At 36.2% G+C, this 15,349-nt stretch overlaps 1 protein-coding gene across 1 annotated transcript in view; it reads right to left on the bottom strand.

Moving 5' to 3' along the window:
• Window positions 1-15,349, bottom strand: part of LOC117171857 — a 600,209-nt gene that overhangs the window by 138,496 nt on the left and 446,364 nt on the right. Inside the window, exon 11 of the mRNA XM_033359492.1 lies at window positions 4,149-4,477. Within this exon, the coding sequence (XP_033215383.1) occupies window positions 4,149-4,477 (329 nt within the window). The remainder of the gene's footprint in view (window positions 1-4,148; window positions 4,478-15,349) is intronic.

Below are 15,349 nucleotides of genomic sequence, written 5' to 3'. Positions count from 1 at the left end.
TTATAGGTAAAGCAGAATGATGTCGTATGTATTTACAGGTTTTACTCTTTTTTTTCTCACAACTGCATCGTGTTCTATCTCTCTTTCTAAGATATCTATTTGCAAATCAACCATCAATGTGTTTGAGTCCACGCTCTCATCTTAATCTTTCTGATTTTGTATCTCATTTTCATTTGTGTCAGCTTCTAATCCTTCTTCTTCTTGTCCATGAATTTGTGTATTTTACATTTTTTGCAGGATTCCTTGCTTGTGCCTTCTACTAAAATTAGAAAATTATTTTAATTTGCTAATTTGTTATTATGGCTGGCATTGTATATTCTTATTTTCACGGTGTTCAACTAATTTTTACTTATTTTACACAATCATTTAGGGAATTTCATGATCAATAGGTTGCTTTCGTATTAATTTACTAAACATTAATAAGAGACGAAAAAACAGTATGATTTCGTATCTATTTAGATGGTCCTACTATTTTTTATCCTTCTTATCTCTCTCTCTCTCTTTCTCGGGCATCTATTTGCCAATCAACCATCAAGGTGTTTTCACGTTCTTATCATCTTTTTAATATTGCTTCTCATATTCTCATGTATAAACTTCTATTCCTTCTGCTTACTTGCGGGTTTGTATATATATTTCTCATATATTTGCAGGATTCCTTGCTCGTTCCTTCTTCTGAAAACAGAACATTATTTCAATTTGTTGATTTATTATGATTGCTGGCCTTGTATATTTTTCTTTTTCATGGTGTTAATCTACTTCTTATTTTATCTTGAGATCTTCCATTTTCCTTTTCTTTCGCTTCACACATATACATTAGAGTCATTGCATCCACTACATTATCAGCAATCTCTCCAGCTTCAATGACCAATATTAGAACGGACGCGTCCACTTTAACTACGCAATACCAGCGTTCGCTTGTGTTCTGAATGAAATAAAGTTTAAAAAAATTTTATTTTCAATTTTAATTTAAATAAGATTTCAATTTTATTTAATTATAGTTTTAATACAATTTTAATCTTCTTTCAATTTATTTATAATTAAATTTTAATTTTATTTTCATTTCATTTAAATTTAATTTAAAACTTTTTCTTATACTCCTCAAACCAGTTACTGTTGTTTTACTCTTTAGTAAGGGATAAAAAAATGTAAACTGTTTCAGTTATGCATTCATGAGGAACCGAACCTTTTCTAAACGAGAATTTTACGGAGGCGAGCGATTGACAATTCATCATTGACAATGCTCGATCATTGACAGAAATATAAAAAACGGTTTTTTTATATTTTAAATAGTCAAATACCTTATGACATAAATGTTCCTCTTTATTTCATTTATAAAAAATTGTTATAATAAAGTAAAAAATCAATAGTGTACAACTTTTGACAATCACAATAAATAAATTGTTTAAACTGTCTTGGCGGTGCATAATCAATTTTCTTAGAATCTTTGTCGAGGAGAATTTATTTTTTCTTTCCATGTTAAAAATAAAAATACAATAAGAAGCCTAACCTGAGAATTTTTTATTTGAAAAACTAAAATAGTCACAGGCTTACATTTTAAATTTTTATAATGCTCTCTAATGACATCCATTCAACACTTCTTATTAAACTTAACAACATGTTCATACACTGCTCTCACTAGTGGGTATTTGTGACAAAAATTTCCCTTTTTGATGCGCATCAATCAAGACAGATACAGGCAGGTGTGCAAGGACAATTTTTTTCGCAACATGTGCATGCAACTTCTTTCACTAATAAGCTTCAAATTTACAACCCAGTGCGAAGAACATTTACGACGAATAAAGGAAAACCGTGATTTAAAAAAAGTACCAAATTGGTAATGCATTTAATACACTCTTCTTTTAATGACATGTTTTGTGGTCTACTGGTCAAACAAGACTAAATTTATAATCAATTAGAATGCACTAGCAGCAAATAATACGTACACAAAACATTTTTCGTATTTTGGATATATCGAATTACGAATCACGTGTTCATTCAGAGCCTCGCATTTTCTGTTACTTCAGCATATTCTCAGCTTCCTTTTATGAACCCTTTCGCACATTAGAGATACAGAATAAATACAATATGGAAATTAATAGTTACTTTATTTAAAAAGAAGCGTTATTTATTAATTGTTTTAAGTTATTAAAATAATTTGGTAAAAAATTCATAATGTAAAAAAAATAAAAAAGATAAATATGAAGATCTTTTAGTAATATATATAAAACAGTGCAACGTCATCATAATAAAGGAAATTACGTTTTTGCAGATATAGTGCTGGGAATCTCATGAAGGGTTGGTGGGGGCCGGGGGAAGGCGAGGGTAATGCGTGATGACCAGCGTGTTTTTTAACATTTATTTAAAAGCAATAATGTTTTCATGTAAACAGGAATTGCGTTTATATCCGCTAACTTATATCCTATCTCGCTTATATCCGCTAACTTATATCCTCTTTCGCTTATATCTCTACTATAGCTCTCATTTATATCCGCTTGACATCCACCACTTGGCAATACTACGTGACAAACAAGTCAATTAGCGCGCCTCGTAGAAATTTTCTCTCTCCTTAGGAGTATTAGTGGGATTCCCTCCCGGGAGGATAGAAGTGAATATTTACGTTCTCGGATGCCGGATATAAACGCATTTCCAGTGTACATTAATTTTTTCATTAATAATTCATCTACATTATTCTTTTATTAATTTTTCGAAATAATCCTTACAGGACGATAAATTAACCTTTAAAAGTAGCGTAAGTTTGATCCATCATATTTTTAATATAATACATATTATTTCAAATTTTACTGCAGATAAACATAGCTCATTCTTTTACTAATACAGTCACACAAAAGTCATATTTTTAACAATACTTTTGGCGAAAATACTCTCATGATATACACTTTAAAAGCCCATGTATGAAATCCTTATGAGACAGTGAATTAGCAGCGCACGAGAAAGAAAGAGAGAGCCAGTGCCCCCACACTTGGGAACTTTTTAAACTGCGCTTGCGTCGTGCCGACAACCCGATTGGTCACAGCTAGCGCGTTAATTTTGAATTATATAGATATTCAGATTTAATATTTATAGTAATTAATGATTTAAGTATGCCCAAATAGAATTTTCCTAATCCTCAAATAAGATATTGGAGCGACAGATACAAAAAATTCGATTTTAATGAAAAAGAGGTTATGAATTCTATGTTCAGAGAAATACATCATTTTTATTGGTCCAAATGATTAATCTCGTCACTAAAATTAACTGAAATTATTTAAGAATAAATAATTACTGCACTGATAAATGTAATAAAATACATTTTTTAATAACTTGAAGAAGAACTGAATTACAATTACTAATCAATTATTGTATAAATATTATAAAATATATAATATTGTATACAAATATTTAAATCATATCTGCATTATTAAAACTAATATTTTTTTCTTAATATTAAAACTTCTTATTGCCTTTTCATTAACATTTTGAAACATTTAAAATGCTATATTAAAGAACATTTTTTCATGAAGGCAGAATTAATAACATTTTTTGCATGAAAATTGCATTATTTTTTCATCGGTTACTTCAAAATTTGAATTTAGGATTAAGTAATTACTTTGGATGCATTTTCCAATAATTATTCATCATAAATATTAAATGTGAATATTTATATAATTCAAAATCAGCACGCTAACAGTTACCAATCGGGTTGTTGGCGCGACGCCAGCGCAGTTTAAAAAGTTCCCAAGATTGTGGACATTGGAGCGAGTGTGGATCTGTGTGGGCTGAGCGAGAAGGCTCTGTTTCTGGCAGAGCATTTGAGGCAGGAGTTAGGTGCGTTCTAAAAGCGAGAGAGCGAGGCATGTAGGGAGGGACGTAAGTGCCCTGCCTCGAATAAACGATCAGTTTGGACAAAGAAAAGTTAAAAATACGACTTTCGATTTATGATCGCCTACTTAGGATAATTTGACATAAACGAAAATTTAAACACGAATTTAAAAAATTGGTGTACAGAAATTTCTAATTAATGCAGTTTTCGACTAGGCTGGACCAAATTTTCCGGTGCCATATAAATCGCTTTTTTGTCTCCGGACACATTTTTTTGTGTGTATGTATTATTTTTACTTCACAACTATTGTTTGATTAATATTTCTTACCTCGAAAAAGTGTCCTGCGCAGGTTGTCCATCTGCTGTAATTAAATCTCTAGCCTCTAACACGCTTACAGACAGACCTCCTTCACCTTCTTTGCGACCACCCCATTTTTCATATTCCAGACCTACACATACGTGGCCTACAATTGGAGCTTCATCCAGATCTGCTAGATTTACACTGGTATCAGAAGATACACTTTCAAAACTGACGGCACGTTGCAAAGTTGATGAATCAGGTGGGGGTTCTGGTTCAGGTAAAGAACCGCGTAGTACTCCAAGACTCCTATCTATGAAATCTCCCATGGAATATCCCATATACGACTCGTCCATGCCCTGGAGAAAATAAATCAGTAATATAGATAACATAGTTTTTCTGACTGTTTCACATATGAATTTCAATTTCTGGGGGAAGCCGTTGACTGTTGCACGAGAAGTAAACAAATCAATAAATAAAAGGAGAAAAGCGATTTTTTAGAAGAACGCACATTCAAGGTGAAACAACCAATACGGTAACGCAATTTCACATATGACAACAAAGTAACTAAAATATATTCATCTCCCATCCGAACAGAACTGAAAAATCATTTAGTGAAACGGTCGACAGACATGAGTACAGAAGCACACTTGTATACCACTGCTGGTTTCCTAAAGGCGGGCCTGCAGTGCACTAGTATAATGCCACTGGATTACGCAGTATTAAATTAGTACACTCGAGCCTTGAATTAGGAACCTTGGAATTATGATGTTTCTAGAACTGATGGCCCTAAAATCTCATGGTAAAAGAAGCGCAGTAGGGTCAAGAGATGTTACTCAGGTATGCGTAAAGGACAGCAGCGTAGCAAAAAAGTGGACCGCGCGCGGGTACATACGCCCGTATGTTGCATAATATTATGTGTTACAATTGAAAATGATTCATACAGCTCTGACTGTTTACGCTCCGATTCCCTGGACTTGAGATCAAGACTAGTGCAGCTCTTGCCCGAAACCGTTCTTTATTCCAGGTTCCAGTGTATTATATTATACTGCATAATATATGCTAATTTTGCAAACACAATGTCTGAGAGTATTATTAGTGATCAGTATTAATGATTTATGAAAAGAAACTATATTTGGATACTATTAGAAAACATATATTTTGATTGACGAAAAAAGTTGATAAATTATTGTTACGTAACTTGAAGGGTAAAAAAGCTCTATTCTCTAATCTTTTTTTGATACAATACATTTTCTGTTAGCAGGTGATAAAGTCTTAAGTCAAATATCATAACACATGTCAGTAATTAAGTATCGCAATGCTTGTTACGACTGAGAATGCACTTGTAGCTTCAGATATCTTCGCTATTAAACCATGAATGAAAGCAAATAAAAGTAAAATAAAAGTATAAATAAAAGTAAATAACTCGTACAATACAAATTCCCAGTTAATTAAAATTGCAGTTGATATATATATATATATATATATATATATATATATATATAGGTCGGCCAGTCCAGCCGATGCGCCGGCCGACGTTGTTTCGTTCAAACTCGAATCTTTCAAACATATTTTTTATTGGTACAGAAACTTTCCAAAAATTAATTTCAGCGTTTCGTAATGCATCGAAAATTTTCGCATATATTTATAAACAAATTAGGGTACACAAGTATTTTCTAAGAGAGCGTTCACTCCTCGACCCTCCATAATGTTTTTCTTAGGTTTTGCTGTATATTTTCATCATTACTGTCACATAAAACAGACTTATGAAAGGCTTAAATCAATTAACATTAAAAAGTTTAAAAAATAAAATACCTGTCATTTATATGGGCCGAAGGCGGCTTCAGGTGCATCTTCTTTTAGTAGATATTAATAAGAGTCCCTCGATAACTTTAAGAATTTTGTCTAAATGCTAACGCTACGCAGTGGAAACTTCAGAGAACAACTCTGCGATGCAAGTGAGAGAGAATTTGATTTTCAAACTTCGCGTACAACAAACTACTTGAGCTATAATGGATACGTTTGCAGTCAGGTTCAGCAAAAGTTACTGACATTCTTTTAAATTTTTAACGCTTCAAAAAAGAATTACGCTTACTTCATGAGTTTCTTAGTTATATAAATTTATAAATTGTTTAACCTTATTTTCTGTGGTTTTTATTCATTTAGTTCATGTTATAAGTTCGTTTTCAAGTCTCTTTGCGAATCGCTGCTTTCGAATCAAAGTGAGATCCCTGAAAACCTTTCATGGTCATATAGCACTGACCATGTCCTCAATGAAAAGTTTTCGCAGCAGATGTGCAAATCCTTTCCGTAAGGACAAACATGTAAGAGGAATTTATCTGAGGCTTCTAACGGGAAATCAGTAAATAGTGTGTCCTAATTTTCCGAAAGGCAGTAAAATATGTGGTGCTTGTAGTTAAGAATGTAGAACTCTCTGTTTACAGCTATCCAGAGTTATAAAAGAGCTTGGTATTAATGTAGAGGAAGAGATAAACGAAGACACAGATTTTTGATTGCTAATGAGAAATGAAAAAGAAGGATGCTATGATGAAAATCCCTTAGAGAGTTTCGGAGTCCTGAATAAAATAAAAGAAAAATTAGAGCAGAGGGGCTCTTTATATTCAGAAAAGATTTGCCTACACGCCCTTGCGCCTAAGTCTTGGAGTCGCAGACAAATTATGCGCGAATTCGGTGCATCTGAACGTGAAGCCAGAAGAGCGAAATAGTTAGTTACAAAAAGTTGAGTTTTGAATTTTCCGGAACCCAAGCGAGATCCAAAAATTATTAGAAGGACGGTACTTTTGAGCAAGTACACAAGAGACTGATTCTGTGCAATCTTTCAGAATTATATGCAAGATGCGTAGCCCTACATGAAAATGCGAAGATTGCATATTCAAAATTCGCACAACTAAGATCAGAGCACTTTGTTTTAGCTGGTGCAAGTACCTGACGGATCTATTGAACGTGAACAGTTTCGGCACAGTCACATATCAAGTTTAGCAGCAAACCGATAGAAGCACTTTGAATACCGAAATAGTAGACGTTGATGCTTCCGTAGAAGCACTCTGCACTAAACTTAAAAACTTGAAACTTCACGCATTTTATGCGAAAGAACAAGGTTTGTTTCTGAAGCACCTTAAAGTTATACTAAAAGAAGAAGAGTACCTAATTTTGCTGGACTTTGCTGAAAATTATGCTTTCATCATTCAAAATGCTGTACAATCTTTCCATTGGAATAATAATCAAGCAACTATATTTACTTAGTTATTTATTACAAATATGGAAACCAGCTGAAGCATTTTAGCATGGCAATCATCTCAGATAGGACGTCTCCACGCTGTATTTAAGAGCGTGTCTTTAAGATTGTGCATTTCGTTAAATATAGGGGCTTGGCTATACGCTATCTTTAACAGTATATTTTAAGTTGGCAGAACGGAGCGGCATATTCAAAAACTATATAGATAATGACACTTGATATTATGAATGTATTCAATTTTAATACCGTATGAACTAATTTCGAGACATTTTCTTGTTTTTAGAGTAAACTTGTAAAAAGACCGTCTGAACATTTTTTTACTCTTTGTACGAGTAAATAAAGCGTATACGCCTACACACTCGAAAAAGCAGTGATGCAAGTAACCTCAAGGGACATCATAGATTAAAAATTTCTTCAAACAATTCTCTGCCAGGCATGTATACATTTAACATTGTATAACAATGTAGGAAATAAAATTTGTAATAAAATGAAAGAAATATAATGTATACAACTTCTACAATCCAACATAAAAGGATCAAGAGGCTTGAATTATGTTAGGATTTATTTGAATATTCCAAAGGGTTATGAGGATTCTCTCAAAGAATACTTATTGTATTATTATCAATTTATACTTAGGAGTTTTTCAATTGAAAATAACTTTTTTCTTCTTCTTTCGCCGACATTTTCGCGTACTCTCACATTCACTTTAAATCTTTTCTTTTTGCTGCTCAATACTCTTTGGGTGGTAGCCCTGAAATGTCTTTAATAGGGATCTCGAGTGTGTTTAACACAACCTGTCTTAAACACCGTTTTGACTTAGCTACACGCTGTCTTTAATACAGGCTGTCTTGAAGATATGCTCTTCAATACAGCGTGTAGTCAGGGCGAAATTGTTTGAGTCATGACACTGTAGCTGTGTAGACATTTTAAAAGCTCAGCAACGAGTACCTCAAGAAGAAATTTATACTTGTTCACAAAATTCTTTACGAAAAAAACAGAGTTCGTCAGAATTAAAAAAATAAATATGCCTTTATGAATCTTTTAATCACAAAAAGATTTTGGAATTTTTACAGAACCACATTTTCAGGCAACTGCACATGGAAAAGGTCAGGTGACGGGATTGGTGAAAATTTGAAAAGGCTTGTGGCAAAAGCTATCTTGCAGCGCTCAGCACAGAATCCAATCCTAACTGCGATGGAGTTATTCGAATGGGATAAGAATAATTTAAGGGAAACAGTAATTCTTTTCAGTTTCGAAGAAGATCACATAGAGATGACCAAAAAACTAGAAATTAGATTCGCTGAAGCAATTAAAATTCCCGTACTCTAATATACCACGCATTTATTCCTAATGAGAACGAAAATTGTCCTGGAGTATCTTTCCAACATTGCTCAGAAGAGTTATCGTGTGGCTCGAAGTTATAAGCCTCCCCCTGTCCCAGAACGATCCCTGCTTCCAGACTTAGCTTACAAGGACCCAAACTATCGGATACCTAACAGACGCCCTCACAATCCCCTGGAAAAGCTCACGTTTTTAGAGGAGGACATGGAGTTGCTTGGGTATCAAGAACTGCTCGACCTAATGTGTCTTACTAAGGAGAAACTGAAACAAATCCTCACACCTCAAAGCCTCCCCATCAGAGGCCTAGTGAACCTTCAGACCATCCCCCCCTCGATTCGAATGTTGGAACTGTGGCAAGCCTACAAATGGGTTCACTTCTTGCACGATGCCTAGAAATAGATTCTGTTATATTTGTGGCCCGCGAGACGTCACCAAACTTGAGTGTCCGAGATGTTTGGGAAACTGAGAAGAAATATCTATTGTGGGGAGAATGCATCTTTAAAGGGTTCCGACAAATCTAATGCAAACGTATGGTATACAGTAAATAGAAAAAATTTTAAACTTTGTACAAGCAGTTAGAATAAAATTAAAGGGTGTAGAATCTTTTTCAGTTTCCTCTAGCAACCCCTTCCTATTAGATCTCCAGTCACAAGGTTAGCTTGTAGTTGCGGATTACAACATAAACACCAGAAAATTAACATCTGTTAGTAGTTCAGCACGACTTACTCCGGTAAAGAATCAAATAAGCCCTGTGCCCGACCCTTTAGTACCTTCTCGACCTACTGACTTTTGTTATTCGAGTCTCGACCAAATCAATCCAGTCGCAACCTGACAGAAATTTGTAAAGAGATCTTAGAAGCAAAAACTCCTTATACTGATCTGGTCCCTATTTAAAAGGTGCCTGAACTTCCGTATAAACCTCACTCTCTATTAGGTCCGCAGCCTTTATTGTATTTAAATATCGCAATTTAAGGCCAACATAATTAGGTCTTCATTTGATAGTGACGCCTCTATGTCGTTTTTAGGACCAGACGGCTTAAAATTGATCGAGAACATGGGCCATCTTGCTCCCGACGCCCTTCCTCTTCCCCATACTGTCGCTTTTCTCGCTCCCGATACCCTTCTTTTTCCCCATACTGTCGCTCCTTTCACTTCCGACGCCCTTCCTCTTCCCCCTGCCGTCGCTCCTCTAGCGCCTCCGACACTTTTCTTCTTCCCTATACCATCGCACCTCTCGCTCCAGACACCCTTCTTTCTCTCAGTACCGTTTTACCTCTCGCCACCGAACCCCAACTTCTTCCGAATCCTACCCCCCTCGCCCTCGATACTCCCTTTCCTCCCATATCAGGCCCGCTAAAATCACGTCGCTCCTCGACGTTGTTATTCCTCCTCCCAGCATTGTGGACCCGGACACTATCAAATTTTCTCGGGAGACAGGTGACTTCGGATGCTGGAACATCGACCATAACACCTAACTACCCTTATTTTCCCCTTTATCTTCCCTTTGTTTCCTTTTCTTGTTTCTCTTTAATTATCCCTTCCTGACTTCTTTAAGTTTTCCCTTTAAAATAATTTTTGATTGTTATTCACATTCGTAGTATGTTCAGTCCCCAATAACAGGAATTTTGTTATTCATCCGTACTTAATGGTAGTTTCATTGAGTTCTCCCTCCCCAACCTTAGTTTAGTTTTAATTTTAATTTGTGTCTTTAATTTTTTTGGTACCTACTTATTTCCTCATTTATGTTTCTATTTTAATTTATTTATTTTGAATTTTATTTTATCTATCCAGTCAAGGAGTTCGGGATTTAAGTTTTTTTTGTACTTTATTGTTTTTGATGTCGTTAATATTAATGTTACGTTCATTTCAATTTTGGTTTAAGAATTACTTCACCCCGTGGCGTCGTCGAATAGGATTCGCTGCCACCTGCTTTTAGCGAGGCATTGCTTTTAGCGAGGCATCTAGAGTCCAGAGACCTTCACATTACTTCCTTCAGGCCTTCCTTCCTGCGGCGTGTGGCGTGGTCGGTCAGTAGCCCATAAGTGACCCCCTCTTACGATGATCGTCACGCCAAGCACATTTCTCAAGTAGTTACGTGTGTAAGTTCGAGGTGTTGACCACTGTATGATACCTTCCTTAGCTTCCACCGAATTCGACTTTTTCTTTGAGGTGGAACTTTAATCTCTATAGTGGTTCAGCCGGGCTTATTTCTTTTGATTATTTTGTATTCGGATAATATTCTAAATATTCCCTTGGCTGGATCACTATGTTTAGAGCCTAAGTTCCGTGTATGATATTGCTGACGCCCCCCCCCCACTCTCTTCTTTTTCCTTTCTTCTTTATTTTACTCTCTATCATGGTCGATTATTAATTCATTAATCCTAACGCCTTCAGCATTTCTCTTGTTAGCATAACTCTTGACCCCCCTTTTTATTTTGTTCTTGTCATTTTTCTGCAAATATGATTTCGTAGCAACCCTTACAACTTCGCTTTCTTGTATTCCATTTACTTCTATCGACCTGCTATCGTCACTATTTACGTAGCTCCATCGTTCCTTATCCCTACCTCTACTTCGATAGGAATGTGCACCCCTTATTTAATTTTTATTTCTTCTAACGACCCCGACCCTTTTTTGGGTTTGTAATAATATTGGCAGGCCCTCCGCTCGGTCGTTAAACGGTTGGTAAATGTATGGACTATTGTTATTTTTATTTACTACCCGTTGTTATCTTATTTATTTTATTCTGTTGTCTTGAGGGATTTTTTTGGGCCCAAGCGACAAAGCGCCCGCCAATGAGAGTCGCGCTCGGTGAAAAAGGCCCGCGAATCAGAGAGTGACTAAGGGCGTGGTTAATGGATTTTAAGTTTGTAATATTCTCTCGCTGTAGATAAAGAAAAGCACTCCTTTGAGATGTTAAGCGATAGCGTTACTTGTAAACATTTTATTTCAAAATGTTGAGCTTATTTTGGAGTTTGAAATTTGTTCACGATATTTTTTATGAGTTTAAAGATAGTATCCTAGTATTAACGATAGAAAAACCATCATATAAATTGATGTACAAAATTATTCGCGGTTAAATTCATGTATATCGTGGTTTGATGTAGTACTGTTTCAGTACTTATAATAATAATATATTATGCTTTTATACAACACCAAATACCAGTAAATAGAAGAAAAAGAGAATGTAGCTTCGCACTTATAATCATAATTGAAAAAGTACATGGATGAAAAAAAACGTTTTTTATTATTTGATTGTAAAAATAACAAGCAGGCAAGTATGGCACACGGCATTGACGATACATACATAAATACACACACACATATGTGAGCTAACGTTTGATTTCCTTAAATCACCCGGATTAAAGTCTGGTACGGTGGGTTTCATTTTGGCATGTCAAGACGGTGTCATTTCCACCTTAACATACCGTCGCCACATTTTGAGCCAAGACATTTCTGATAATAGCTGCAGGGCGTGTCATGCACAACCCGAGCATTTAGCTCACACACTATCTAGTTGTCTAACTCATGTGGGAACGACCTACATACAAAGGCACAATGCGGCACTAAGAGTGCTTTATTATCAGCTCTGTCACTCTTAAGGCATCAACCTTAATATTGCTCCTCTAAATGCTCCTAGCGAAATCGAGTCAATTGTCGAGAATGGGCAGTGCCGCATATACTGTAACTTTATATTCTCGACAATTGTTTCTGTTACCCGCTCGAGGCCATACATGGTTCTTCTTGACTTCGAGAAGCGAACCATGTTCGTCATCGAATTTCCGGGACCAGCTGACAAAGACATCATAGGCAAGGAGAATGAAAAGAAAGAGAGGTATAGAGACCTTATCAGGGAGTTGCAACGATTGTATCCGGAATATTCTGTTAAACTAATTGTCGTTATCATAGGCGCTCTTGGAGGTGCCAAGCTTTCACTCGTTAATAGCCTGAAAAGCATCCCTGCGTATCAACAATATGCTAAAACACTTTCGGGAAAAATGCAGAAGGCGGAAGTCCTTGGAGCGGGTGCTAATCTGAAAAATTGCACCCGCTTCCAGCGAAATCGCGGTAAGATTTCAGCCACAACCACGTCTCACAATCGTGAGATAGGTGGTTATAGTCTGTAAAGGAATCAATACGACGATCCAGCAAAAGCCTCGTGCACCCTAAGAACACGGAGTGACCCAAGGACAACCGCCTCCTGCATTTTTCCCGTAAGTGTTCTAGCATATTGTTGACACACAGGGATGCTTTTCAGGCTATTAACGAGTGAAAGCTTGGCACCTCCAAGAGCGCCGATGATAAGGATGATTAGTTACAGTATATGCGGCACTTCCCATTCTCGAACATTGACTCGATTTCGCTAGGAGCATTTAGAGGAGCAATATTAAGGTTGATGCCTTAAGAGTGACAGAGCTAGTAATAAAGCACTCTTAGTGCCGCATTGTTCCTTTGTATGTAGGTCGTTCCCGCATGAGTTGGACAACTAGACAGTATGTGAGCTAAATGGTCGGGTTGTGCATGACACGCCCTGCAGCTATTATCAGGAATGTCTTGGCTCAAAATGTGACGACGGTATGTAAAGGTGGAAATGACACCGTCTTGGCATGCCAAAATGAAACCCACCGTACCAGACTTCAATCCGGGTGATTTTAGGAAATCAAACGTTAGCTCACACGACATATATATATATGTGTGTGTGTGTGTGTGTGTGGGTGTGTATGTATGTATCGTCAATGGCGTGTGCCATACTTGCCTTCTTGTTATCTTTACAATCAAATACTAAAAAACGTTTTTTTCATCCATATACTTTTTTAAGTATGATTATAAGTGCGAAGCTACATTCTCTTTTTTTTCTTTTTACTGGTATTTGGTGTTGTATAAAAGCATAATATATTATTATTATTATTATTGTAAGTACTCAAACAGTACTATATCAAACCACGATATACATCAATTTAACCTCTCTGATTCGCGGGCCTTTCTCACCGAGCGCGATTCTTATTGGCGGGCGCTTTGTCGCTTGGGCCCAAAAAAATCCCTCAAGACAACAGAATAAAATAAATAAGATAACAACAGGTACAAAATAAAAATAACAATAGTCCATACATTTAGCAACCGTTTAACGCCCGAGCGGAGGGCCTGCCAATATTATTACAAACCAAAAAAAAGGGATGGCGTCGTTAGAAGAGGTAAAAATTAAATAAGGGGTGCACATTCCTATCGAAGTAGAGGTAGGGATAAGGAACGAGAGAACTACGTAAATAGTGACGATAACAGGTCGATAGAAGTAAATGGAATACAAGATAGCGAAGTCGTAAGGGTTGCTACGAAATCATATTTGCAGAAAAGTGACAACAACAAAATAAAAAGGGGCGTTCAGGAGTTATGCTAACAAGAGAAATGCTGAAGGCGTTAGGATTAATGAATTAATAATCGACCATGATAGAGAGTAAAACAAAGAAGAAAGGAAAAAGAAGAGAGTGGGGCGGGGGCGTCAGCAATATCATACATGAGATGTGCGGGGGAGTGGAATAGGAGTCACGTGTAGGTCAGAAAATAACGGGTAAAAAGGGTCGCGAGAGCGAGGTCATACCGTGTACTCACATACAAAAGAAATAGGCGGCACAATACTAACGAAACACTCTAATTATCACTCCACGCATCGGCAACGGAACTTAGGCTCTAAACATAGTGATCCAGCCAAGGGAATATTTAGAATATTATCCGAATACAAAATAAGCAAAAGAAATAAGCCCGGCTGAACCACTATAGAGATTAAAGTTCCACCTCAAAGAAAAGTCGAATTCGGTGGAAGGTAAGAAAGGTATCATACAGTAGTCAACACCTCGAACTTACACACGCAACTAACTGAGAAATGTGCTCGGCGTGTCGATCACCGTAAGAGGGGGCCACTTATGAGCTACTGACCAAAATCACAAAATCACAAAAATAAATTTGGCTAAAATGCCCGTCCACTGCCGCACCTTGGGCTCATTTCGCCCTAGGTTTATTGTTAGGTTTAGATTCAAAATAACTCTTAACGATAGCGATTAGAAAAATTAAATTATGAGCGATACGATAAAAAGGATCGAATTGCCTATCTATTTACAGATTTTGTGGTCAATTTTCCCTTAAAATTCGTATATCATTTCGGCGACATTACCCCTTTATTGTAAATTTTTTGGTCATTCGCCCATTGTCTACCCTCACCAGAAATGTTCCTTGGGTATGTAGGTGTCCTTGAAGCTAAACAAAACGATAAGAACCAGGATCAGCCTGAAAGAAGTAATGTGGAGGTCTCTGGATTGTAGATGCCTCGCTAAAAGCAGATGACAGCGAATCCTATTCGACGACGCCACGGGGTGAAGTAATTCTTAAACCAGAATTAAGAGAACGTAACAATAATATTAACGACATCAAAAACAACAAAGTACAAAAAAAACTTAAATCCCGAACTCCTTGACTGGATAGACAAAATAAAATTCAAAATAAATAAATTAAAATAGAAATATAAATAAGGAAATAAGTAGATACCAAAAAAATTAAAGACACAAATTAAAATTAAAACTAAACTAAGGTTGGGGAGGGAGAACTCAATGAAACTACCATTAAGTACGGATGAATAACAAAATT

Source organism: Belonocnema kinseyi, chromosome 4 (genome assembly GCF_010883055.1).
Source record: "Belonocnema kinseyi isolate 2016_QV_RU_SX_M_011 chromosome 4, B_treatae_v1, whole genome shotgun sequence".
In the NCBI taxonomy this organism is placed as follows: Eukaryota; Metazoa; Arthropoda; class Insecta; order Hymenoptera; family Cynipidae; genus Belonocnema; species Belonocnema kinseyi.
The sequence above is the reverse complement of the archived record's forward strand: the minus strand, read 5'-3'. Positions and strand labels throughout refer to the sequence as shown.